This window comes from Rhinatrema bivittatum, chromosome 1, assembly GCF_901001135.1.
Source record: "Rhinatrema bivittatum chromosome 1, aRhiBiv1.1, whole genome shotgun sequence".
Taxonomy (NCBI): domain Eukaryota; kingdom Metazoa; phylum Chordata; class Amphibia; order Gymnophiona; family Rhinatrematidae; genus Rhinatrema; species Rhinatrema bivittatum.
In genome coordinates, this window is record NC_042615.1 from 708721109 (window position 1) to 708745803 (window position 24695).

At 42.6% G+C, this 24695-nt stretch overlaps 1 protein-coding gene across 1 annotated transcript in view; it reads right to left on the reverse strand.

Moving 5' to 3' along the window:
• RGS7BP (regulator of G protein signaling 7 binding protein) overlaps window positions 1-24285 on the reverse strand; it is a 223787-nt gene extending 199502 nt beyond the window's left edge. The window contains 2 exon segments of the mRNA XM_029576355.1: window positions 21214-21380; window positions 24133-24285. Of these exon segments, the coding sequence (XP_029432215.1) occupies window positions 21214-21380; window positions 24133-24285 (320 nt within the window).
• Window positions 24286-24695: the final 410 nt, after the last annotated feature.

A 24695-nucleotide genomic window follows, 5' to 3' on the forward strand; every position in this document is an offset into this window, starting at 1 on the left:
TTGGTGGTAACTAATGAGTTAGCAATTAAAAAGGTGGAAGAGGAAATATCTCAGCTGAAGCAAGTTCAGACAATGGTTATACAGGGTGAAACAATGCTCAACAGGAAAGTAGAGATGTTAGAGAACAATATGAGACAAGCTAATTTGAGGATAGTCAATTTTCCTAAGTGTAGATTGACCTCCCCAAAAGAACAGCTGAAAAACTATTTTCAGGAGATTTTATTGTTATCTTTGGAGAAGTTTCCTAAAATAGTGAGTGCCTACTTTATAAACTGGAAAAATACTGAGGAAGTATTAGACCAACAGGATACAACATTAAGGGGCGGATTTTCAGAGCCCTGCTCGCGTAAATCCGCCCAAAACCGGGCGGATTTACGCGAGCAGGGCCCTGCGCGCCGGGCAGCCTATTTTACATAGGCCTCCCGGCGCGCGCAGAGCCCCGGGACTCGCGTACGTCCCGGGGTTCTCGGAGGGGGGGCGTGTCGGGGGCGGGCCCGGTCGTCGCGGCGTTCCGGGGGCGTGTCGGCAGCGTTTTGGGGGCGGGTACGGGGGCGTGGCTACGGCCCGGGGCGTGGCCGCGCCCTCCGTACCCGCCCCCAGGTCGCGGCCCGGCGCGCAGCAGGCCCGCTGGCGCGCGGGGATTTACGTCTCCCTCCGGGAGGCGTAAATCCCCCGACAAAGGTAAGGGGGGGGTTTAGACAGGGCCGGGTGGGTGGGTTAGGTAGGGGAAGGGAGGGTAAGGTGAGGGGAGGGCAAAGGAAAGTTCCCTCCAAGGCCGCTCCGATTTCGGAGCGGCCTTGGAGGGAACGGGGGGAGGCAGCGCGGCTCGGCGCGCGCAGGCTATACAAAATCGATAGCCTTGCGCGCGCCGATCCAGGATTTTAGTGGATACGCGCGGCTCCGCGCGTATCTACTAAAATCCAGCGTACTTTTGCTTGAGTCTGATGCGCAAGCAAAAGTAGGCTGATCGCGCTTCTTTTAAAATCTACCCCTAAATGTAACAGCTTTGATAGAAACATCCTTTAGTGCACAAGTTGAAAGGAGGGGTACATTGTTGGAAAAAGTTTTCCCTTTCATCTGAAAGGGAAAAAATATTGAAAATGTTTTTGGAAAAAAGGTCCTCCTTATATCTTGGCCAAAAGATATGGGCATACCCTGATGTAGCTAGGGAAACTCAGTTGAGAAGGAAAAAATTTTTAGGATTAGCTAACCAAGCAAGAACATTTGGAATTAACATTTCTGTTAGATTTCCATGTAAAGTTGTAATGTATGTTGATGGTAAAAAGTATATATATTTTGAGCCAGAGCATCTTGAAAAATTCCTGGAGGAATATCGTAGTCAAAAGAGTGAAGATCAGACCTAATCCACTATTGGGTAAAACTTTATTCCTGTGAAACCCTTATATTTCCTTATTTTAGGGTACTTTCAATTTTTTTCTCTAGTTTATATTCTTGCTTAACTTTCTCTCCTTATATACTAGTTTAGTATTATGGAAATAAGGAAGATAAAAAAAAAAAAAAATTTTATTTGGAAATTTATATGATGTATGTAACAAATACCTTATCTCCTTAGTGAAAGTTCAATTGTATTATTGAATTATGTATTGAAAATGAGAAATAAATATTAAAAAAAAAAAAAAGAATATAGCATGTTTTTTTTCAGATGAGCTTAACTAAGTGTATTTTTTTGTTTCATAATTATATATCTCCTCATTTGATTTCTGATTTTCTTAATTTTTTTTAATAGCAGGTAATGGACTTCTCCTCCAAGAACTTATCCAATCCTTTTTTAAACACAGCTATACTAACTGCACTAACCACATCTTCTGGCAACAAATTCCAGAGTTTAATTGTGCGTTGAGTGAAAAAGAACTTTCTCCGATTAGTTTTAAATGTGCCACATGCTAACTTCATGGGGTGCCCACTAGTCTTTCTATTAGAAACATAGAAATGACGGCAGAAGAAGACCAAATGGCCCATCTAGTCTGCCCAGCAAGCTTCACACATATTTTCTCTCATACTTATCTGTTTCTCTTAGCTCTTGGTTCTATTTCCCTTCCATCCCCACCTTTAATGTAGAGAGCAGTGATGGAGCTGCATCCAAGTGAAATATCTAGCTTGATTAGTTTGGGGTAGTAGCCGCCGCAATAAGCAAGCTGCACCCATGCTTATTTGTTTTACCCAGACTATGTTATTAGCCCTTATTGGTTGTTTTTCTTCTCCCCTGCCGTTGAAGCAGGGAGCTATGCTGGATATGCGTGACGTATAAGTCTTCTCCCATGCCGTTGAAGCATAGAGCCATGCTGGATGTGCATCGAAAGTGAAGTATCAGGCCCATTTGGATTGGGGTAGTAACTGCCGTAACAAGCCAGCTACTCCCCGCTTTGTGAGTGCGAACCCTCTTTTCTTCTCCCCTGCCTGAAGCAGAGAGCTCTGCTGGATGTGTGAAGTATCAGTTTTTCTTCTCCCCTGCCGTTGAATCAGAGAACTATGCTGTATATGCATTGAAAGTGAAGTATCAGGCTTATTTGATTTGGGGTAGTAACCGCCGTAACAAGCCAGCTACTCCCCTCTTTGTGAGTGTGAATCCTTTTTTCCACATTTCCTCTTGCTGTTGAAGCTTAGAGCGATGTTGGAGTCAAGCCTGTGTATGTTTATTTAATAAGGGTATTGACTCCAGGCAGTAGCCATCATTCTGGCGAGTCACTCACTCTTCATTGGCAGCCTCTTGACTTTATGGATCCACAGTGTTTATCCCACGCCCCTTTGAAGTCCTTCACAGTTCTGGTCTTCACCACATCCTCCGGAAGGGCATTCCAGGCATCCACCACCCTCTCCGTGAAGAAATACTTCCTGACATTGGTTCTGAATCTTCCTCCCTGGAGCTTCAAATCGTGACCCCTGGTTCTGCTGATTTTTTTCCTTAGGAAAAGGTTTGTCGTTGTCTTTTGATCATTAACACCTTTCAAGTATCTGAAAGTCTGTATCATATCACCTCTGCTCCTCCTTTCCTCCAGGGTGTACATATTTAGATTCTTCAATCTCTCCTCGTACGTCATCCGATGAAGATCCTCCACCTTCCTGGTCGCCCTTCTCTGTACCGCCTCCATCTTGTCTTTGTCTTTTTGAAGGTACGGTCTCCAGAACTGAACACAGTACTCCAGGTGAGGCCTCACCAAGGACCTGTACAAGGGAATAATCACTTCCCTTTTCTTACTCGATATTCCTCTCTCTATGCAGCCCAGCATTCTTCTGGCTTTAGCTATCGCCTTGTCGCATTGTTTCGCCGACTTCAGATCATTAGACACCATCACCCCAAGGTCCCTCTCCTGCTCCGTGCACATCAGCCTTTCCCCCCCCATCGAATACAGTTCATTTGGATTTCCACTCCCCATATGCATGACTTTGCACTTCTTGGCATTGAATCTCAGCTGCCATATCTTCGACCACTCTTCCAGTTTCCTTAGATCCCGTCTCATTCTCTCCACTCCTTCCGGCGTGTCCACTCTGTTGCAGATCTTAGTGTCATCCGCAAAAAGACAAACCTTACCTTCTATCCCGTCCGCAATGTCGCTCACAAAGTTATTGAACAGGACCGGTCCCAACACCGATCCTTGCGGTACACCACTTAAAACCGCTCTCTCTTCAGAGAAGGTTCCATTTACCTTTATTATCCAAAAGAGTAAAAAAACGATTCACACTCTAGACCTCTCATGATTTTAAACACCTCTATCATATCCCCCCTCAGCTGTCTATTCTCCAAGCTGAAAAGTCCTAACCTCTTTAGTCTTTCCTCATAGGGGAGCTATTCCATTCCCTTTATCATTTTGGTCGCCCTTCTCTGTACCTTCTCCATCGCAATTATATCTTTTTTGAGATGCGGCGACCAGAATTGTACACAGTATTCAAGGTGCGGTCTCACCATGGAGCAATACAGAGGCATTATGACATTTTCCGTTTATTCACCATTCCCTTTCTAATAATTCCTGGGTAGTAACTCCTAATATGGAACCTAATAACGTGTAACTACAGCATGGGTTATTTTTCCCTATTTGTATCACCTTGCACTTATCCATATTATATTTCATCTGCCATATGGACGCCCAATCTTCCAGTCTTGCAAGGTCCTCCTGCAATTTGTTGTCTGAGGGCCTCGTAAGGCCTTGCATTCTGTCAAGAAACGGGGTGTTTAGTGTGCCCTTGAGCCTCAGTCCGACCCCAGATGTATCCAGGTCCGAACCGAGGGTTGACAGCGTGTTCCAGCATGGCTGACGGTCTTACCCTCTGCCAGGCCTGCAAGCTCCCAAGGCCAACAACATGATGATGTTGGAAAGTGAATGGTCCTCCCACCATTCCGAGCCCTTTCGGACTTGCCGCTTGGATTGGCATGGAGCAGCAGGCCTGGCCTGAGGTCGAGGGCAGACGGGCCTTGACACGAAGACATAACACCAGGGTCGATGCAATGGCATCACAGATGAAGATATGACACCAAGGCTGATGCGGACGGCATCAGAGACGAGGGCTGGCACAAGACATGACACCAAGGTAGCTGAAGACATGACACCAAGGCTGATGCGAAGACATCACAGACCAATGGTCGATGCGACGGCATCCCGGACCAGGGTCGATGCGACGACATCAGGAACAAGACGTTGACATGATACCAAGACTGATGCAACGGCATCCAGGACGAGACAAAGAACTTGACGAAGTCCAGACGAGATGAGAAGCTGGGCGGAAGGACATTGGCACTGTCTCTCAGGGTGCCCTACATATTCCACCCGCGGGACTGGTCGCGGACCACCCTGTCCCACTGCGTGCCCTACACAGCCCAAGGAGACTGGTCACGGACCACGCTGGGAGCGGGACAAGTACAGGGAAGAATCCAGCCGAGGCAGAACGTTGACGACGGAGCCAGATGTCTTCCGGAGCTCCACAAAGGCTGGCAGGTCAGGAAGCTCAGTAGTACAGGGACCGGAGTCCACTGCCGGCATCTCCCAAGACAAAAAAGCGTCACCTGGAGATCCTACGGCCGACAGGACGGAAGGCTCAAGAGCGCTGAAGACACAGGAGCAGGACACCAAGGAACTTGGGACATCAGGAAGCAGAAGATCAAGACGAGACACCAGGACACCTGGACAAGGACCTCAGGCACGAACATGACTTGACATGACGAGACGAAACGAAACAAAGAGTAGCTCCATGAAGAAGACCTGATGGAGCTCTGGCAGGCAGGAGCCTCCAGAGTGAAGTAACTCCGATGCAAGGCAAAGACTGAAGTGACGGAGCAGCCCTTTATAGGGCTGGAGCAGGAAATCAGTCCTTATTTGGGGCCAGCACACTTCCTGTGTCTGGCCCTTTAAATTCTGAAGAGAAATGCTCGCTGGCGCGTAAGGAAGCAGGAGCTTGTGCAGGACCGCGGACAGCGCCCTGCACCGATGTCTTTGACGCAGGAGGCAGGGCTGGCCCAAGAGGCAGGCCTCGATGACGGCAGCGGCTTCAGCTGCTGCAGGAAGCCCCGGGGGTGGCTCCAGCCGCCACTCGAGCCCAGGGATGCGGCCTCCGCGCCGCGAAGAGAAGATGACGTCGGCGGCAGCTTCCAACCGCGAAGAGGAGCAGAAAGTCCATGGCTCCGGCCGCAATGAAGGCAGGTGACACGAGCGGCCTCCGGGCCGCGAAGAGCAACAAAGTCCACGGCTCCGGCCGCACTGGAAGGCCCGACGTCGGCGGCGTCCATGCCACGTCGGGTGAAGAAAGCAACAATGGGGAGAAGGTGAGCGCCTGCTCGCGGGGATTAGCTCCGTGGGCAGGGTCCATGACACAATTTACCACAAGCCACATGTATTTAGCTACTCTGAATAATTTTGTGTCATCTGCAAATCTGATCACCTCACTCATCGTACCTCTTTCCAAATCATTTATAAATATATTAAAAAGCACAAGTCCTGAGGCACTACACTGTTTAACTGTTTCCACTATGAATACAGACTATTTCATCCTACTCTCTGTTTCCTATCTTTTAAACAGTATGGAATCCACAAAGGACATCACCCCCTATCTCATGACTTTTTATGTTTCTTAGAAGCCTCTAATGAGGGACTTTGTCAGACATCTTCTGAAAATCCAAATACACTACATCTACCGGTTCACCTTTATCCACATGTTTATTAACCCCTTCCAAAAAATGTAGCAAAGTTGTGTACCTTTCTCATCCAGAATCCACAGCACAGTTCATAGCCCTCAAGCTGCCAGGAACATTGGGATAAGCCCAGCGATCCCTTACAAACCACTAAGTACCAAACCAAGTCCTCAGAGATGTGGTTGCAGGTCTGGGCTGAAAGCAAGTATGAAACCATCTTAGCACACCTGGCTGCAATTGAAAAGACCCTCACTGTGGCTTAGAGACAGAGTTCCAGCTCTCTATTGAGGCAGACCTATGTTCAGGACTGGGCATGGCTCTTTTTCCCCTTACACAAAGCCTCTTGTCTGAATGTCTTATCCATCTGTCTTGACTACATTATACTTAGCCGGTATATTCTGTGTACACAGCTTATATCTTGTATGTTTTACTTTGTTAAGCTGCCACCCGTGACCTGTGATAGTTCTGAATAATTTAGTTGCACTACAGGGGCACGTAACCTTTGATCTAATGGGTCATTAGAGCTGCATTGTGATTGATCTGACCCTTCTGAGTGGACCTTTCCTGTTTTACATTTCCTTACTCAGAGTGAAATAGTTTTCTCATTTGATCCCCTAGACACTACAATATATTCTAGGACAGTTGTTTTTGCATGCAGGGAATTCTCTATTTGCTAAGCCTGCATCTCCCATCTCTCTTTCTCTCTCTGAGACCCTTAAGACATATTGGGGTCAATATTCAAAACTGACCAGTTAAGTAACTTAGCCGGTTAGAACTAATCTGGTTAAGGGGGTCATTCATCAAATCGCATTAGGGTGTTATCGCCTGCGATAGCGCCATAATGCATGTACTCTCTACCTAGCTGCTATCAAGCATTGTACAAGAGTACAATGTACAAATCTTATCTTTGTGTACATTTCATCACTCCAAATCACATAAAATCTTCAATGTCTACTGTGTTGTTCGGACCTCTGACTGTGCATGTAAAACTGCCCCCCAAAACCTACGTTACCACCAAAACCTCATCCCGAGTTACTACTTGCCCCTCTTACAGTGGTATAAATGGTTTACTTCTATGAGAGCCTTATAAAGTCAGTCTCTCTTTCTCTCTCTCTCTCTCTCTCTCGCTCTCTCTCTCACCAGCAGCAGCCCAAAATGTGGTAAAAGAATTTATAGCAAAATGATGAATCTAGGCCCAAGTTACAACATATTGGCAAAGCAACTGAATATATGTGTGCCCTTCGCCAGATAAATCTACCTGGCTAAGTTTAGACTTGCTCTATGGAGCGCCTAATCATAAACTTATCTAGCTAACTCTATCGGTACACGCCCACTTTTTATGAAAGCAACATTTAGCAGGAAAAGGGACTTATACTGCTAAGCAGTAGCTGCTGAGCATAGGTGCATATTCAGCAGCAGCCACATAAGTCCCGCTTATCTGGCTAAATAGCAATGAATGTGCTTTGAATATTGGGCCCACTGTCTTTCCATCAAACAATTAGCAATTGCATAATTGCATCCAACTGCAATTTACTACAATATTCCAGATAAAAATCATCACAGCTGTAAAAACCCAGAAAATCTGTACAGTTATTCCTGTCATTTCATCTTTCATTAAGTTCTATGTTTATTTGTTGTTCTGAAATAAATGTTTCGGAAGTTAAGAAGCGACTCAATCAAGATATCTATAGTTGAATCAGAGGTTATCTGTCTGTCTAACAACATAGGAAGAAAAGACAGTGAGAAAAGAACAGTACAGAAACATTAAATAAAGGAGCACCATGCATTGCAACATCAGTGGGGGTACAGTGGTTTATAGTAAATTCCCAGGAGAATAAATCAGAAGGCATAAGCATTTCCTCTGCATGTTTAAGCACAAAGATTTGTGATTCTACACCTCAAAGCCATAGCCACGTAATATGATGCCAATAGCAAAGTGAAAAATTGTGCCCTCACCCATTACACAACACATGACACCAAGAGTTGGGAGACTCTAATAAATGTTTGTACAATAAGCCCACAGCCCGTGCAAGGGTATTAGGCACCCTAGTAAAACCTTATAGCCTTGCACCCCCACCCCATCACACAATGTAAAATTATGCATATATAATAACAGATTTCACATGGAAAAGGACATAAAAAGCACAGTCCTGAGATAAAAATATCACTTACAATATGAATATTATATTTACATGCACTGCTGTGGTGCCAACCAGAAAATCCTGCAATAAAGCAAGAGACACTTGGAAGTTATATGATATTAGGCCTACTGTAATGCATCCTGGGCATAGGCAGGACCCTCAGAAAGCCTTAAACTAACAGAATTGCAATGCAATACACTTTCTATTATCAAAATAGCACTAACTGCCAACACTCAAATAGCAACAACTCCCACCTATAAAAGTTAACACTGCCAATATTATACCAAGCCTAAAATAGCAATGTACCCCCTATTAGGAAAACAGAAAGAGCCAAGTTGCTATAGATCCCTACATAGAAACGACTCACTATTGAAATACCTCACTTCAGTCACACATGCAAAACACAGATAAATCCTCAAATACTGAATAAAGAGACCTTAAATAGACTTGTACAGACAAAAATTGAACTGGAAACCCAACAACCCAATCCTAAATTCTATAGGCACTGCAACAATAGAAGAAACAGAAACATTACCATTCCTAATAGAACAATAAAATTAGTAAAAAAACACCAATAAAAAGAATCATTCAAAACACTAATGAATAGAATTAACATTTAATAATTAAAAATTCATATAAAAAATGTCCAAACACCAATAAAATATTTCAAAACAAACACTTCAAATAACACCCATCAATTAAAACTAATAAGGATTTTAGAAAATCCCCGTTATCCATACCTGGGAACTTTTGATTTCCAGATGCCCTGAAATTCTCATGGATTAGCAGGCAGAGAGTAAGTGGGGTTGTTGTGCACATACATGCTTACTCTCACTCTCACACACATATACACACAAACACACACACACACACACACACACATGCTCTGCCACATCATTATGTAAAAGTTCTTGCTTGCTGCCAGTCTTTCCTCAGCCTGCAGCATTCTCACCCTTTCTCTGCAATTCTCTCTCTCCAGGAAAGTCAATGATTTTATAGCCTGCTGCCTGTTCAGAGCCCAGCCACCTCTGACTGAAATCTCACAAACACTGCACAGGCACTTATTTCTGGCTCACTCGTCCCTTTCTATCGGGCCGATACAGTAAAATGCGCGGGAGAGCCGGCGCTCCAAGGTGAGCGCCCGCTCTCCTGACACGCGCCCAGGCCACTCTCCTGGGCGCGTGATTTAGTATTCAAATGAGGGCCCGCGGTAATATGGAGGCGCTAGGGACACTAGCGCATCCCTAGCGCCTCCTAATTGGCAGAAGCAGAGGCTGTCAGCGGGTTTGACAACCGATGCTTAATTTTACCGGCGTCGGTTGTCGAACCTGCTGAAAGCTACGGGTTCGGAAAAAGGACACCGGCAAAATTGAACATCCGTCTTCCAACCCGCGAGCTGATTTTTTTTTTTAACGCTTTTTTAAATTTTATTTTTTTTGGGGCCTCCGACTTAATATCGCCGGCCTTTGGCAGGAGTTAATTTCTGAGAATAAAATGTGCGGCATGGCCGTACATTTAACTTTCTGGATCGTGCGGGACTAACTTAGGATCATCAATATGCATTTGCATGTTGCGGGCGCTATTAGTTTCGGGGGAGGTGGCCACGCATTTTTTCGACGCGCTATTACCCCTTACTGTATAAGGGGTAAAAATAGCGCATCGAAAACGCGCAGCCAAACAGGGGCTAACAGTGCGCTCGGTCGAGCGCACCATACTGCATCGGCCCTATGTTAGTAGCTTGCCTCCACTCCTCAGGGCCCCAACCCAGCACATTCACAGAATTTGCTGCTTTTATGGTTCCCTAGGCTCTGCTCTGCCAACCTACTCCAGGGGAGGGGAAACCAGAAGTTATTCATGCTGCTAGCTTCCTCCAGGGATTAAGAAAAAGAAAAGAAAATTAAACCCTGGCCAAGGCTATATGCATTACTGCTGCCACTGAAACAGGGAGAGCCTGGCCCAAAACAGCACAGCTCCAGATGGAATCCTGCTTTCCCACATGGAGCCAATGGAGCCAGGGCTAGATTGGTGCAAGGGTAATAGGAAGCCTAGGCAAACCTTACAGCCTTGCACTCCCCCCCAGCCCCAGCCTCTCTACACACACAGTTAAAGTTATACATTTATAATAAGGTTTTACATGAAGGACAAAGTACAGTCTTCTGAGGTTAAAATATCACAACATGCATATTATATTTACATGTGCTGTTGTGGTGCCAACCAGAAAATCCTGCAAAAAAGTAACCAAGACACTTGGAACTCATATGATATTAGGCCTATTGTAATACATATTGGGCCGGATTTTAAAAGGGTTACGCGCATAAGGTACGAGCGTAACCCTTTGAAAACCCCCCTGCGCGCGCCGAACCTATGTTGCATAGGCTTCTGGCGCGCGCAAAGCCCCGGGACGCGCGTAAGTCCCGGGGCTTTCCTGGGGGGAAGTTTCGGGGGGCATGTCGCAATCCACGTGTCATCGGGGGGGCGTGTCGAGGGGGCGTGACGCGTTCAGCGCGTCATCTGGGGGCGACGCCACAGGCGTGGTTTCAGCCCGGGGGGCGTTTTCGGGGCATGGCCGCGGCCTCCGGACCAGCCCCCAGAGCGGAACATGGAGCACGGCAGCCGGCCCGGCGTGCGCAAAGTTACACCTGCTTCGAGCAAAACACAGACTGATCCTCATCAGATGCAGAATTAAGAGACCATAAAGTATAAACAGAAATGTGCAGACAAAAACTGAATTGGAAACTGCAACAAGCCAGACCCTGTATGCAGCGCAATAATATAAAAACAGAAATATTATCATTGCTCATAAAACATTAAACAATAAAACAAGAATTATAAATCATAGTAAAATGAAATCAATAAACACAAATAAAAAGAACAAATATTTCACAACATAAAATTTTTAAAAATATCCCGAACACCATTAAAATATTTCACAAGTGTAAATGTATATCAAATAAGACCCGACAAAACTAATAAGGATTTTAAAAAATACCCTGCTCTCCATACCTGGGAACTTTCGATTTCCAGTCATCCTGAGATTGTCATGGATTAGCGGGGGAAGAGGAGTGCAAACATACACAACAAGCTTCCTCTCTCAAATATACACAAAAGTTGCCTCTCTCTCACACACACATAACAAGCTGCCTCTCTCTCACACACACACAAGCTGCCTCTCACATATACAAAGCTGCCTCTCTCGCACACACACGCTGCATCTCTCTCACATGCACAAGATGCCTCTTTCACACATACACAAGCTGCCTCTCTCTCTCACATACACACACACAAGCTGCCTCTCTCTCTCACATACACACACACAAGCTGCCTCTCCTCATACATACACACAAGCTGCCTCACTCTCAAATACACACATAAACAAGCTTCCTCTCTCTCATATATACATGCAGACAGACACAAGCTGCCTCTCTCTAACACACAAGCACAAGCAAGCTGCCTCACTCTCTCTCACACATGGGGCCTTTCCTCATTCTTCGGACCTGCCAGCCTGGGCTCTGGTGGCATCCATATAACCTTTCTCCAGTCTTCAGCCACTGTCAGCCTGGGCTCCAGCACTGGCCCGCAGCTTCTTTCCAGTCTTCAGCTGCCACCAGCCTAGGCTCCAGAAACAGATTGCAACCTCTGTCCAATCTTCAACCGCCTCCAGACTTGTCTCCAGCAGTGGCTCACAGCCTCTCTCCTTATTTTTTTAGGCCCAGTTGGCAGCTTCCAGTATGTTACTCTTCAGCTGCCAGCAGCCCATATTTTCTCCTTCAGCTGCCAATGGCTCCTCCAGGCCCTTCTCTCTGCACATGAGAGCATTAGACATGGCACAGCAGAGGAAATGCTAGCAAATAATATCATGTGATCAACTTCTTGGCTCACCAGAGAATGCCAAAGCCCTCGATAGGCCAATCTGCTCCAGCTATATGTCTCTTCAACATAGTATTCAAAGGCCAACGCAGATAGGTGCATTCAGTTAAATGCAAAGCTTTACCTACACTTTTGCAACTAAAACTAACATTAAAACCTAAAAAGACTGAAATCATTTGGTTAAACTCATTGACAGTTAAACCACTGGCTCTAGACCTGGGTAATTTTCAAATTACCCCCTCAAATCAAGTTCGGGATTTAGGTATCCAGCTAGATGAGAACCTTACTATAAAATAGCACATCAAATTAATTAGCACAGGTTATGCCAAGTTGCGAATATTACATCAGTTGAAACCTCTGTTAACTTTTGAGAACTTCCGTACTGTATTGCAAACTCTAATTTTCTCAAACCTAACTCCTTATTACTTGATCTCCCCGTATGTCTTTAAAACCATTATAATTATTACAAAATGCCACAGCAAGACTTTTATTAGGAAGTAGGAAATTTGATCACAATTCACCCTCACTTTCACTGCATTGGCTACCAGTATAATCTTGAATATACTATAAAGAATTAATGATAATATTCAAAATCATTCATTTCAGTAACACTGGTATGACTGGCGTGACATTACAACCATACACACGTCAACGAACGACAAGATCTCAAAATAAAGGACTACTGACTGTTTCTATAATATGGAGCCCACATCTGACACAAGTAAGAGATTGTGTGTTTTCCATAGCGGGTGCAAATCTTTGGAATTCTCTATCTGAGATATTACGCTTGATACCAGATAGAAAGAGATTTAAATGTGAGTTGAAAACACGGCTATTCAAAAATGTATATAACCTAACTTAAAAACATCAAAATGAACCAAATCACGGTGAACTTAGAAGATGTGGCAGGCCTGATTGACAAACTGAAGAGTAGTAAATCACCTGGACCAGATGATATACACCCCAGAGTTCTGAAGGAACTCAAAAATGAAATTTCAGACCTATTAGTAAAAATGTGTAACCTATCATTAAAATGCAACCCCAATATTTAAAAAGGGCTCCAGGGGTGATCCGGGAAACTACAGACTGGTTAGCCTGACTTCAGTGCCAGGAAAAATAGTGGAAAGTGTTCTAAATATCAAAATCACAGAACATATAGAAAGACATGGTTTAATGGAACAAAGTCAGCATGGCTTTACCCAGAGCAATTCTTGCTTCACAAATCTGCTTCACTTTGGATAAAGGTGAACTGGTAGATGTAGTGTACTTGGATTTTCAGAAGGCTTTTGACAAAGTTCCTCATAAGAGGCGTCTAGGAAAAGTAAAAAGTCATGGAATAGGTGGCAATGTCCTTTCATGGATTACAAATTGGCTAAAAGACAGGAAACAGAGTAGGATTAAATGGACAATTTTCTCAGTGGAAAGGAGTGGGCAGTGGAGTGCCTCGGGGATCTGTATTGGGACCCTTACTTTTCAGTATATTTATAAATGATCTGGAAATAAATACGATGAGTGAGGTAATCAAATCTGCAGATGATACAAAATTGTTCAGAGTAGTTAAATCACAAGCAGATTGTGATAAATTGCAGGAAGACCTTGTGAGACTGGAAAACTGGGCATCGAAATGGCAGATGAAATTTAATGTGGATAAGTGCAAGGTAATGCATATAGGGAAAAATAACCCATGCTATAGTTATACAATGTTAGGTTCCATATTAGGTGCTACCACCCAAGAAAGAGATCTAGGCGCCATAGTGTATAACACATTGAAATCGTCGGTTCAGTGTGCTGCGGCAGTCAAAAAAGCAAACAGAATGTTGGGAATTTTTAGAAAGGGAATGGTGAATAAAACGGAAAATGTCATAATGCATCTGTTTCGCTCCATGGTGAGACCACACTTTGAATACTGTGTACAATTCTGATCGCCGCATCTCAAAAAAGATATAGTTGCGATGGAGAAGGTACAGAGAAGGGTGACCAAAATGATAAGGGGAATGGAACAGTTTCCCTATGAGGAAAGACTAAAGAGGTTAGGACTTTTCAGCTTGGAGAAGAGCCAGTTGAGGGGGGATATGAAAGAGGTGTTTAAAATCATGAGAGGTCTAGAACGGGTTAATCTGACTCAGTTATTTGCTCTTTTGGATAACAGAAAGACTAGGGGGCTCTCCATGAAGCATGTGGCACATTTGAAACTAATCGGAGAAAGTTCTTTTTCACTCAGTGCACAATTAAACTCTGGAATTTGTTGCCAGATGGTGTGGTTAGTGCTGTTAGTATAGCTGTGTTTAAAAAAGGATTGAATAAGTTCTTGGAGGAGAAGTCCATTACCTGCTATTAATTAAGTTGACTTAGAAAATAGCCACTGCTATTACTAGCAACAGTAACATGGAATAGACTTAGTTTTTGGGTACTTGCCAGGTTCTTATGGCCTGGAGTGGCCACTGATGGAAACAGGATGCTGGGCTTGATGGACCCTGGGACTGACCCAGTATGGCATGTTCTTATGTAGAGAATTACAATAATAGGAAGGACAAAAGATACTAATTGAAGCATGAGGAATACATTCAACAAGAGAATGTAAGAATCTCAAAACAACGTGTTGATTAATATGTGAAATAAGTGAAATCTGATATATTATTTTATTTGATGTCCTAGTTCTTTAAATCACATGTTTTGGAACATTTTATTTGATAGATGTTAATGCCTGTTTATGAATACTACTACTGTAACCCATCATTATTTGCTGATTTATAGCTATGAATGTTACTTCTATAAACCGCTGTGATCCTTATAAGGAACGGCGGTATAGAAAATGTCTAAATAAATAAACTTCTATTCACATTTTGTGAACGTAAACCTTACCACCAATGCTCAGAAAATGTGTATTCAAACATTTGAGTACTGCTTAGTGCCCACACATGGAATTCCCATGCAAATGAGGGCATTAAGCAATATTCCCTGATGCAGAGAGGTGCACTGGCCCTAACCCAAGTTTTTTTTAAAGCTGGAAACTTTACTCGTCAGAGGTGGAGTAAAGTTTAGGGTGTTGCTGTGCTGGCACTTAAAACCAAGGGATAGGTGAAAACAAAAGAAGTATTTCTTGCTCTGACTAGATCGCCGGGTAAGTATGAACTTAATCCGAAAAAGTGGCGGCGGCTAACTGTGGCCAGATAGCTGGATACAGATAGCTGGATAAATCCGTATTTAAAAGGCTAAGTGACAGCAACCGCTACCACTTAGACAGATAAACATAGCTTTATCAGGCTATCTGGCCGCAGTAAGCCACCACCACTTAGCTGGGTAAGTACTCTCTCTATCTCCAGTGATACATGTTTCAAGGGAGGTCCCCCCCTCTTCCCGCGTTAAAATGTGCATTCAGCCTGTACTGAACGCACATCTTCCTGTCAATGCACTTTCTTTAAGTACTGATGCATTAGCATTGCATTAGTTTACTGCATCATGAATTTTAAAACATTTAAATCTGTGCATTAAAATTGTGCACAAAGATTATTGCATCAGCCTGTCAGGTACTTCTAGTTTCACATATCAAGGAAATCACAAATTCTCTCATGGTAACTTATTCAGCAGTCCAAGACTGTTCACAATACAGTTACCTCCCTGCTAAGCCACAAAGAGCACTCCTAAGCATAACCTGATACCTGCCTGCCATTACCTCTGCTTGGAGGTGATAAATTCTTATTACTGCTTCCAGTATAAGGCATAGAATGGAAGAACTTAACTGTTCAGAAAACAACATTCTGCATTCTGAAACTGCAGCTGCTAGGTCCGAGGACCAAACTCAAGTAAGACAGCACTAGGTCGAAAAGAAATCATACTTTGACACTAAAAGCATCACAAAAATATGAAGCTAGCAGAGATAATTACCAAGAGAAAATTAATGAAGTGTGAAACACATAGCATCTGTTAGAATTTCGCCTGCTATGCAGCCTTATCCTACCTTCATGATGCCTCCCCACCAGAAGAGGCCCTCAGTATGCCTCAAAAACTAGTCTCATCAAGTTCCTCCTGACTACTCTTGCCCAATCCGCCCAAGCCCTATGTAAGCCGTGCCTTGCCAGAAGCTCCTTGTCTACTCACAGTTTCATTTCTGGCGCTGTGACCTGACCCTTGTTCTTGCCTTGCGGCCTACGGGCCTTCTGCCTTGTTCTTGCCTTGTGGCCTATGAGCCTTCTGCCTTGCAGCCTACAGGCCTTTTGTCTTGTCTTGCCTTGAGATTCTATTCTCTCTTGCATCCTAGCTTGATTCCTTCGGGCCTGTTCTATCTGTTACAAGCCTTGCTGCCTTTGGGCTTCTGTGTTCCTTGTTCTGTTGTTCCCTTGTCTGCCTTGTTGGTCTTGTCCTGTCTGTTCCAGTATCCAGTCTTGCTTGTACCAGAGTCTTGCCCTTGGCTTGTCTCATCTTTGTCTTATCTAGTTCCAGGTCCTGCTTAGTGTCTAGCCTGCCCAGCCTTGCCCTGTCCAGCCTGACAAGCCTTGCCTGAGTAAACTCACCACTATGATGTATTGCCACTGCAGACATCTACTGGCCCCCAGAACCCAAGGGCTCAACCTGCAAGGGAGGGAGCTAGCTAGGTAGAAGTCGGGCTGTTGTTCTGACTGAGACCTGCCCTGAAGTCCCGTACTGCTCCCCAGGTTGGTTTCCCAGACTCCGGGGCCCATAAGTTCCTTTGGCACTACAGATATAGAAATGATCCAGCAAGCAATAAATTAACTCATATGTAGCTGCAAGTATTATTAACCACAGCCAAAAAAAACCATCTCACATTCCTGACAAGGATCAACACATAGGAAAGTTTGCAAGAGAGAGACTTTCATAAAACCACTGATTAGGAACATGATAATTTGTTGAAAAGCACTGTAGCAGAAGCAGAGTTAAAAATTGAGAACTTAAAAGAAATTGTATCAGAGTAGTCTAGCCTTTCCAGATGCACATCAAGGTACATTCAAACCTATTCACAACAAGCGCAGCCATCAATAAGGCACATGTAGAGAAGCTGCAACTCCTCCTCTTTCTGTCTCTCTGAGACCCAGAACATGCATTTTCTATTAACAATTAGCAATTGCCCAATTGCATACTACTGCTTTCTACTATGATATTCCAGAAAAATTCATCACAGCTGTAATAATCCAGAGAATCTGTACAATTATTCTCGATACCATTTCATCTTACAGTAAGTACTATGCTTATTCTCTTTATGAAATAAACATTTTGGAAGCTAAATTGGATTAAAGATTATCTGTCTGTCTAGCACAAGGAAGAAAAAACATGGAGCGAGGGCAGAACAATGTGTCTCGATAGCACTTAGTATGCGTAGTAGTGCTATAGAAAGGATAATAATAATAATAATAGTTATTTGTAATGATTATCAATGATCCTGAAAGCTACTCTTCCACCATTAGTGAATGAATAGCCAGATATATAAAAGGATTACTATAACTTGCTATACATAACTAACCAAACTGTAAGATATACTGAACCTCCAGCTAGCAACCAAACCAGGAAGAAGAGGTAGACGTGGCATAGAAACAGGGATTAAGGAAAAGTAAAACGGAAAGTATGATTTTCTACAATAGTTACCACCTGGGACCAATCCAATTTCTATGATACTTTATAGAAAAAAAAATTAAATTTTCTCTAATGCTCACATTTTACTTTTGATACTAAAAATAAACAAAAGGCTGTAGTAACCAGTATATCTTATACTGTAGTAAACAGCCATTAATTTTGTTTTTAAAATAACAATGTCACAGTTGAAATATGCAACATAATACTATACTTTGATTTCATCCAGACATGGATATTTTTGCATTAATTCAGGCATCACCAGTCAAGAGTACTTTCTATATGTATATGCAATATTATTCAAATGTGATAAGCATGAATTATATAAGCAGGACAAGCATGAATTATAGGGTTGCATTAACCATAAAATAAAACACTATTGTTATGTGTTGACACATATCTTGCTAGCAAAAACAGAAATTGCCCGTAAACTATTCCTTTCAGAACAATTACATGTGACAAGATCCACTAAAATCACAGGTATTGCTAATAAAATCTACATTGTCAAAATACATACAGGGCTTGTAGCTAATGCAACTGTAACGAGTTCTCTCCAACATGGGGCACATTTTGTATTCTCGTCAACTGGAGTGACTGTTACTCACTTGCTGCTAACTTAACTCTTGCAATCTTCATAAATTGCCCTTTTGGTATTAGTCAACCTTTATGTGCTTACTCTGCTTTTGCATAAATTCTACTAAAATTGAAAAGGCTACTAACTTTAATATTATAAATCATGTATAATTTCATGGCAATGCTCTTTGCCATACAATCCTAAATGAACCTTTTAAGCCAGAGCTTCCCAAACCTATCCTGGGGACCCCACAGCCATTCGGGTTTTTAGGATATCCACAATGAATATGCATGAGTTAAATTTGCATATACTAAGTTTCCATGATGTGCAGATTTATCTCATGCCTGTTCATTGTGGATATCCTGAAAACCCGGCTAGCTGTGGGGTCCCCAGGACAAGTTTGGGAAGCCCTGTTTTTAAGCATTGCATAGGCTTTGTGTAAATCATAAATATTAAACTAGGTAACAACTTCCAATGTTGGAACTTTCACATTAAAATGGAAACATAGGACCCAATATAAGGAGCACAGTAAAACTGGGCACTGAACGTCAGTGCAGTTTTTTAACCCACCTGGTAAAAACAAAAAGAAAAAATTCCCAATATAGTAAGCAAATGAAATGCCAATACATCAGGAGTTTAAAAAAGCCAAGTTTAAATCATGTGCTCAGTCTTTGCATAGGTTTAGTGCTGATTTAACTCCAAGGGGGAAAAGGACTCTCTCAGACTCAGGATTTTATAGGCACAAAAAAAGCACTTTTGTGCACAAAAAAAGCACTTTTGTGCACATAAAAGTCTTTTTTGCACAAACTATGTTTTCTGTGCAGAAAATGATTTCTGTGCACAAAAATGATTTCAACGCAGAAAACATTTTTCTGCACATAAATCATATTTTCTGCATAAGATTGCCACCTGGGCTCCAGATTCACCCCACAGGGTTGATCCATTGCTGATACAGGGACCTATAGTTCTGATTTCCTTACTGCATTCCCTACAAAGACTATATATGTCCCTGCAAGCAATAGGGTAAAAAATCAAGAACTGGATCACCCTTGTCTTTGATTTACCCCAATCTGGAGCCAACTGGCAACCCTATTTCTGCACATAAATCCCGACTACAGGTCCAAACTCAAGCTTCTGCCCACAGACTAACCCTAGCACCAGAACTTTACTCCACTTCTGACTAGGAGTTAAGTTTCCAGCACTAAAGAAAACAGGAATTATACCAGTGTACTTCTCTGCATTGGAGAGTAATAGCTAATAAGAAGGCCATACAAAAAAGTGCAACAAAATTAAAAAGTTACGATGTCCACAAAACTTAGTGCTTGATTCACTAAGGGTTTTTCCACAGACACAAAATGGGAGAAAAGCCTTAATGAATCTGTCCCTTAGTATCATAAAATTACAGCATGGATGGCATCATGAAAGGTGAAATCAGACAACAAATCTGAATGTTCACTAGTATGAATTAAATGAAAACACTAATGACATGCAATGCACTAATTTAAATCATATAGCACAGTCACTTATACTTGTTTTTGTAATATTTAAATATTTTATATGCACATACAAGTTCGATTCACAGACCCCCACACTACTGCAGCGTAGCCAAGGGGAGATGGATACAAGGATAGTCAGCTATTCTCAGATGGAACATCAGTGGATATTTAGGCAAACAGGTTCATGTCAAGGGACTCAATCCAAAGGAAGCCCCAACATTCTTAACAAACACTGGTGTTCCATGTGGGCTTGAGAGCTTGAAAGTTAAATATAGCCAACTGTTCTTGTATCCTACAATGATGTGGCTACACTGCAGTACTGTGGGGTCTTTGAATCAATCTTTTACATGTATCTAAATATGTAAACATTCATTAAAAAAAACAAGCATACGTGACTGTGGTATATGATTAAAATTAGTGCATTTATTTCATTACTGGTTCTCACTTGGTTCACACTAGTGGGCATTCCAGTGTGATTTTTTGATCCCATTCTTACTAAAAAAAATTTATGATACTGTTTGGTGGATATCGGTATCTTGGACTATTTGTTTGCACTTTTTATATGGCCTTCACTTTAGTGTTAGATTGCTTGTAGTCAAAAAGTGTGTGGCCTTTTTTGGCTTCTTTTTTTTTATTAGTTGGCAACAGCTAATGCCAGCTTTAGCATGTGATTTGCATAAGAGGGTGCTAACTTGTATGTACATTGTTGTGTGCACTTTTTTATGCGCAAAACTCCTTGGTGCTTCGGAGTAAAATCTGCATACCAAAAAATGTTCGCAACAACTGCAAGTTAAACTGTGAGCTCTACCGAGGACACCTTATCTTTTAGTTTTCAACATTAGATTTTTTATTTTACCATTTTGTGATTTCAGGTTACAGATGTTATCCTAGACATGACTGTATTCTAAGAAATTTTAAGTCTCTTTAGTTTTGAAGTGGAGAGAAATAATTAGTGGATCTGTGCACATCTGAAAGAAGCATTCTTCAACAGCAATACCACAAGGCCTCTTGTTAAATATTTCTGCACAAAATGGAACCTAGTAATTATAAAAAATCCTCAAGTAATCTGCTGTGCAGGTTTTTAAACTGTTGTCTCAGTTTCCTTACTCCTAGTCTTGCTGAAAAAAATAATTTGAAATTGAATAAAGAAGATAGCCTATTCATTTACACAGGACTGAGGCTTATAAATAATAACCATCACCACTTCATCTTAGACTGTTCCTTGTGTATTTTACACAAAGAATGAATTGAAAGTGAAATGGTTAAAAAAAAAATCCAATAAGTAAGGAAATGTTAAAGGCTTGATGTCCTTTTAAAGACCTCTGAACATTTTATAACAGCAGATATAGCACATTTAACATTAGAAAGATTTTGGCGCCACTCTAAAAGATAGAAAAACTGCCCGTGTCCTACCCGGAGATTGCTGATAGTTTTGGTGTGCCTGATGGGCCATTTCATCAGCCTTTGGTTCGGGTCTTGTGCATTTCTGCTCGTAGAGAGGGACAATTAACCGAGACATCCCCAATGGAAATCACTAACTCGCGGTACAGGGCCACTTGAGTGTTGAAGTCCTGGACAAGCTGAAGAACACAGGCTAGTCATTTTCATGGTGCACTTTCTGCCTTGTGCTATAAATAAAAGTTATACACACATAAACCAACGGTTTACTGCATTGCTTTTCAATTTTTTTGACCAATATTATCTCTAATACAATGATCACCATCAATGAATATTCCTTATGTATTGGATATTCCTTGATGGTAATCACAGTATTGGAGATAATACTGGAAAAAAAAAAACCACTGAAAAGCAATGCAGTAATCAGAGGTTAGTTTATGTGTGTATATATATATATATATATATATATATATATATATCCCTCAGTTTTTTTTACATCTCTTGCAACGATAAATGAAAGTTAACCATATGCCAAAACAATTCAACATGAGCTCTATCTGAGCCTTTCTTTTCACAGCAGCAAATATGTAGAATTCTCCCAAAATCTTTGCACCCTCTTCAGTTCTTATTCTAATATATTTATTAAAGCGTTTTAAAACATGTTGGATGTTCACTAGATTACATGCTAATAGTATCATGCAATAGCCATGGTGGAACAGATAACACAGAACATTCAACAGGACATAGGGAGAAAAATGTGCCATTTCCTATATTTTTGGTGGACTAAACAGAAGCTCTTTGCAGAATTTATTTTGCTAATAGTGCTTTTCTGGCCTCCAACAGAGCTGGATCATTAGAAGATGAGAAATGGACCCAAAGCTGCACACTTACAAGAGATAACAAAATTCTTTCTCACTTAAAATTACAACAGAAACAGAGCAGCAGCTGATGAGATACTAAACCTAGGCAAATGAAGTTTCTATACAGATTTCAACAGAACCTACTGGAAATAGCGAGAAGATGTGGATGGAGAGGGAACCTGCATAAGAGGGACCATCAAACTGTAGGAGCCTGTTACCAAAAAGCAAGCAACAGAAAGCAAGTCCATCAACTTTCCCAGCATGGTCTTTGCGATATTCTGCCTTTGGTTGCAGGCCCGGATTTAGGCATAGACATCATATGCAACTGCATAGGCATTAAATTTTGAAGATGCCAAATACCCAGGCCAAAGAGGAACCTTCCCCCCACATAGATGATCGCCATGCATTGTTGCCATGTCAAAGATACACCAATGGGATACTCTGGACCCAGCACCTGTTTCCCCATTTTCCAGTCTCCAGGTACCCTGCTTGCTGAGCTCCAGGTGGAGGAACTGCCCTCATCTTCTGTTCCTGCCTTTGGGCACCAAAAATCTTAAATCCAGCCTTGTTGGGCTTACTTCCTCCTGCTTGGCTTCAGTACTGTTGCTTCTGCTTGCTGTTTGTACCTACAATAACTTGAGGGGTGCCTCTGGCAGGATTTGGGATTCGCAGGTCACCTTTGTAAGAACACCTTTTCAGCCACAGACCTGGAGTGTGACAGTATGGCCACACAACAGGATGTGGGTACAGAAGCCAATTCATTCAGGTGCAGAGGAAATAGCATGGAGAAGAGAGTAAAATACAAAACAAGAAATGAAACCCAACTAGAAAATATATATATAAGGGAAGCAAGCTGGAGAGAAAAAAAGAAAAATGGGCACATACTATATAATAACAAGGAATGAAAAAAACCCAGCAAAAAAAGAAAAAAAAAAAAAAGCAAATGAAGCTAAGATGGGCGTAACTGTGAAGAGGACTGGAGAAGAAAAATGCAAAACTAGGAACAACTATAGAAAAAAAATAGGCCCCTGAAGTTTTAATTGACGCCACACCTCACGCACAATCAGCCCTTGCCTGGATTCTCCCGGCCCAATGCTCGCCTCCTTCCAGCTTAGTACCTACTTCCTTCCCATCACTCTTTCCAACCCGTCCTTTCCTCCCTGCAGCCCCTGGCATAACCGTGTAAGCTTGAGCCCACAGGGCTGGCAGCTTGTAGCACAGTTCTTGGGGTGCTACCAGTTACTTTCCCAGGCCCGCAAAATCAAGGGCCAGACAGTTCCGTGTGAAAAAATGGCCCAGCCGCGCTGCCATGGGGCGGTGGGACGGGGGAAAGCCGGGCAGGATGAGAGCCAGTGGCAGCACGAAAGGGAGGAGGGGGGAGAGCGGCAGTGGTACTGCGCAGCTATGGGGCAGGCTTGTTTTGCCCTGGTTGTTATTGCTGCAGCTGTGCGCTGTAAAGAATGACAGAACCGCAAGACTGAGAAAGCCGCGTCAAGTAGTGACAAAACTTAAAAAGTCATTCCCACGAGCACTGAAGCAGTGTCTGCAGAATAGCGAGACTGAAAATATACCACAAATAGGAATATTCATATTTGGAACTGGATTTGACAGAGTAGGCAAACGCCTACCTCGAGCTGTCACAACTGAGCACTTACAGGAAAAATAATGCAGTGAACAAGAAGGGGACAAATACACTTTGAACCACACAAAAGAAAACAATTCAAAACCATCATTATACAACCACGCCCATCCTCTCTGACAGATTATCTTTATGTTTAACACCTTTGTTTTACAGTAGGTGAACTATTACTGCTTTATAATAATGCATTCATGTGCATTATTTTCTAAAAACAATAAATAATTATCTCATCCTACAAAAAACAAGCATACCCATTTCACATTTCTTTTCGAAAGAATTATGATTTGGGTAAGGGTATTAACTCAAAAGGGGTGCTGCAGTTTTAAAAATAGTGCAACTGCACGTGATCTGAATAGATAAACTGAGGGGGAGTGGCACTAAAGCAAACTCAAAAAAATTATTAGATATTTCGAAAAACCTTGTTGTTATACCCACCATCTTGCAGACCTCCAGGGCTCTCTGGGTTTTGTGGGCGCTCTCTGAGCTCCCCCGGCGCTCAGAGTCTCTGGAAATGGGTTTGCTGCTGATTTGGAAGATGGAGCCAGTCGACCTGGGGCGGTTTTTGCGCCCATTCGGTGCAGAACTCATGCATACACATCCACTAAAGCAAAGCTACGCTAGTATGAGGAGCAGAGACGATTTTGTAGGAGGGGGGGTCAATGAACCGAGAGAGGGATCCAAACTCGCCTTTCCTCTTCACAGAATTAAATCTCGCTGTTGGTAACCTTCAGCTAGGAGGAACGCTGGATAAGCGATCCTGTGCCTGCCTGTTCAGCATCGCTTCAACTCCCAGCACAGTAATAACAATGACAATAAAAGGATGTCAACTTCTCTTACAGCAGCATTTCAGTTCCTGCAGAAATATCCCAGTGCGATGAGCATGCTGAGCCTTCCTCACAGCATCGATTTTAGGCAGGGCAAATACAAACATGTCTTGCAGTTAAGAGTTTCCATTCAGAACTGGAAGCTTTCAAATCCTGCACTGGGGAGGGCTCCTA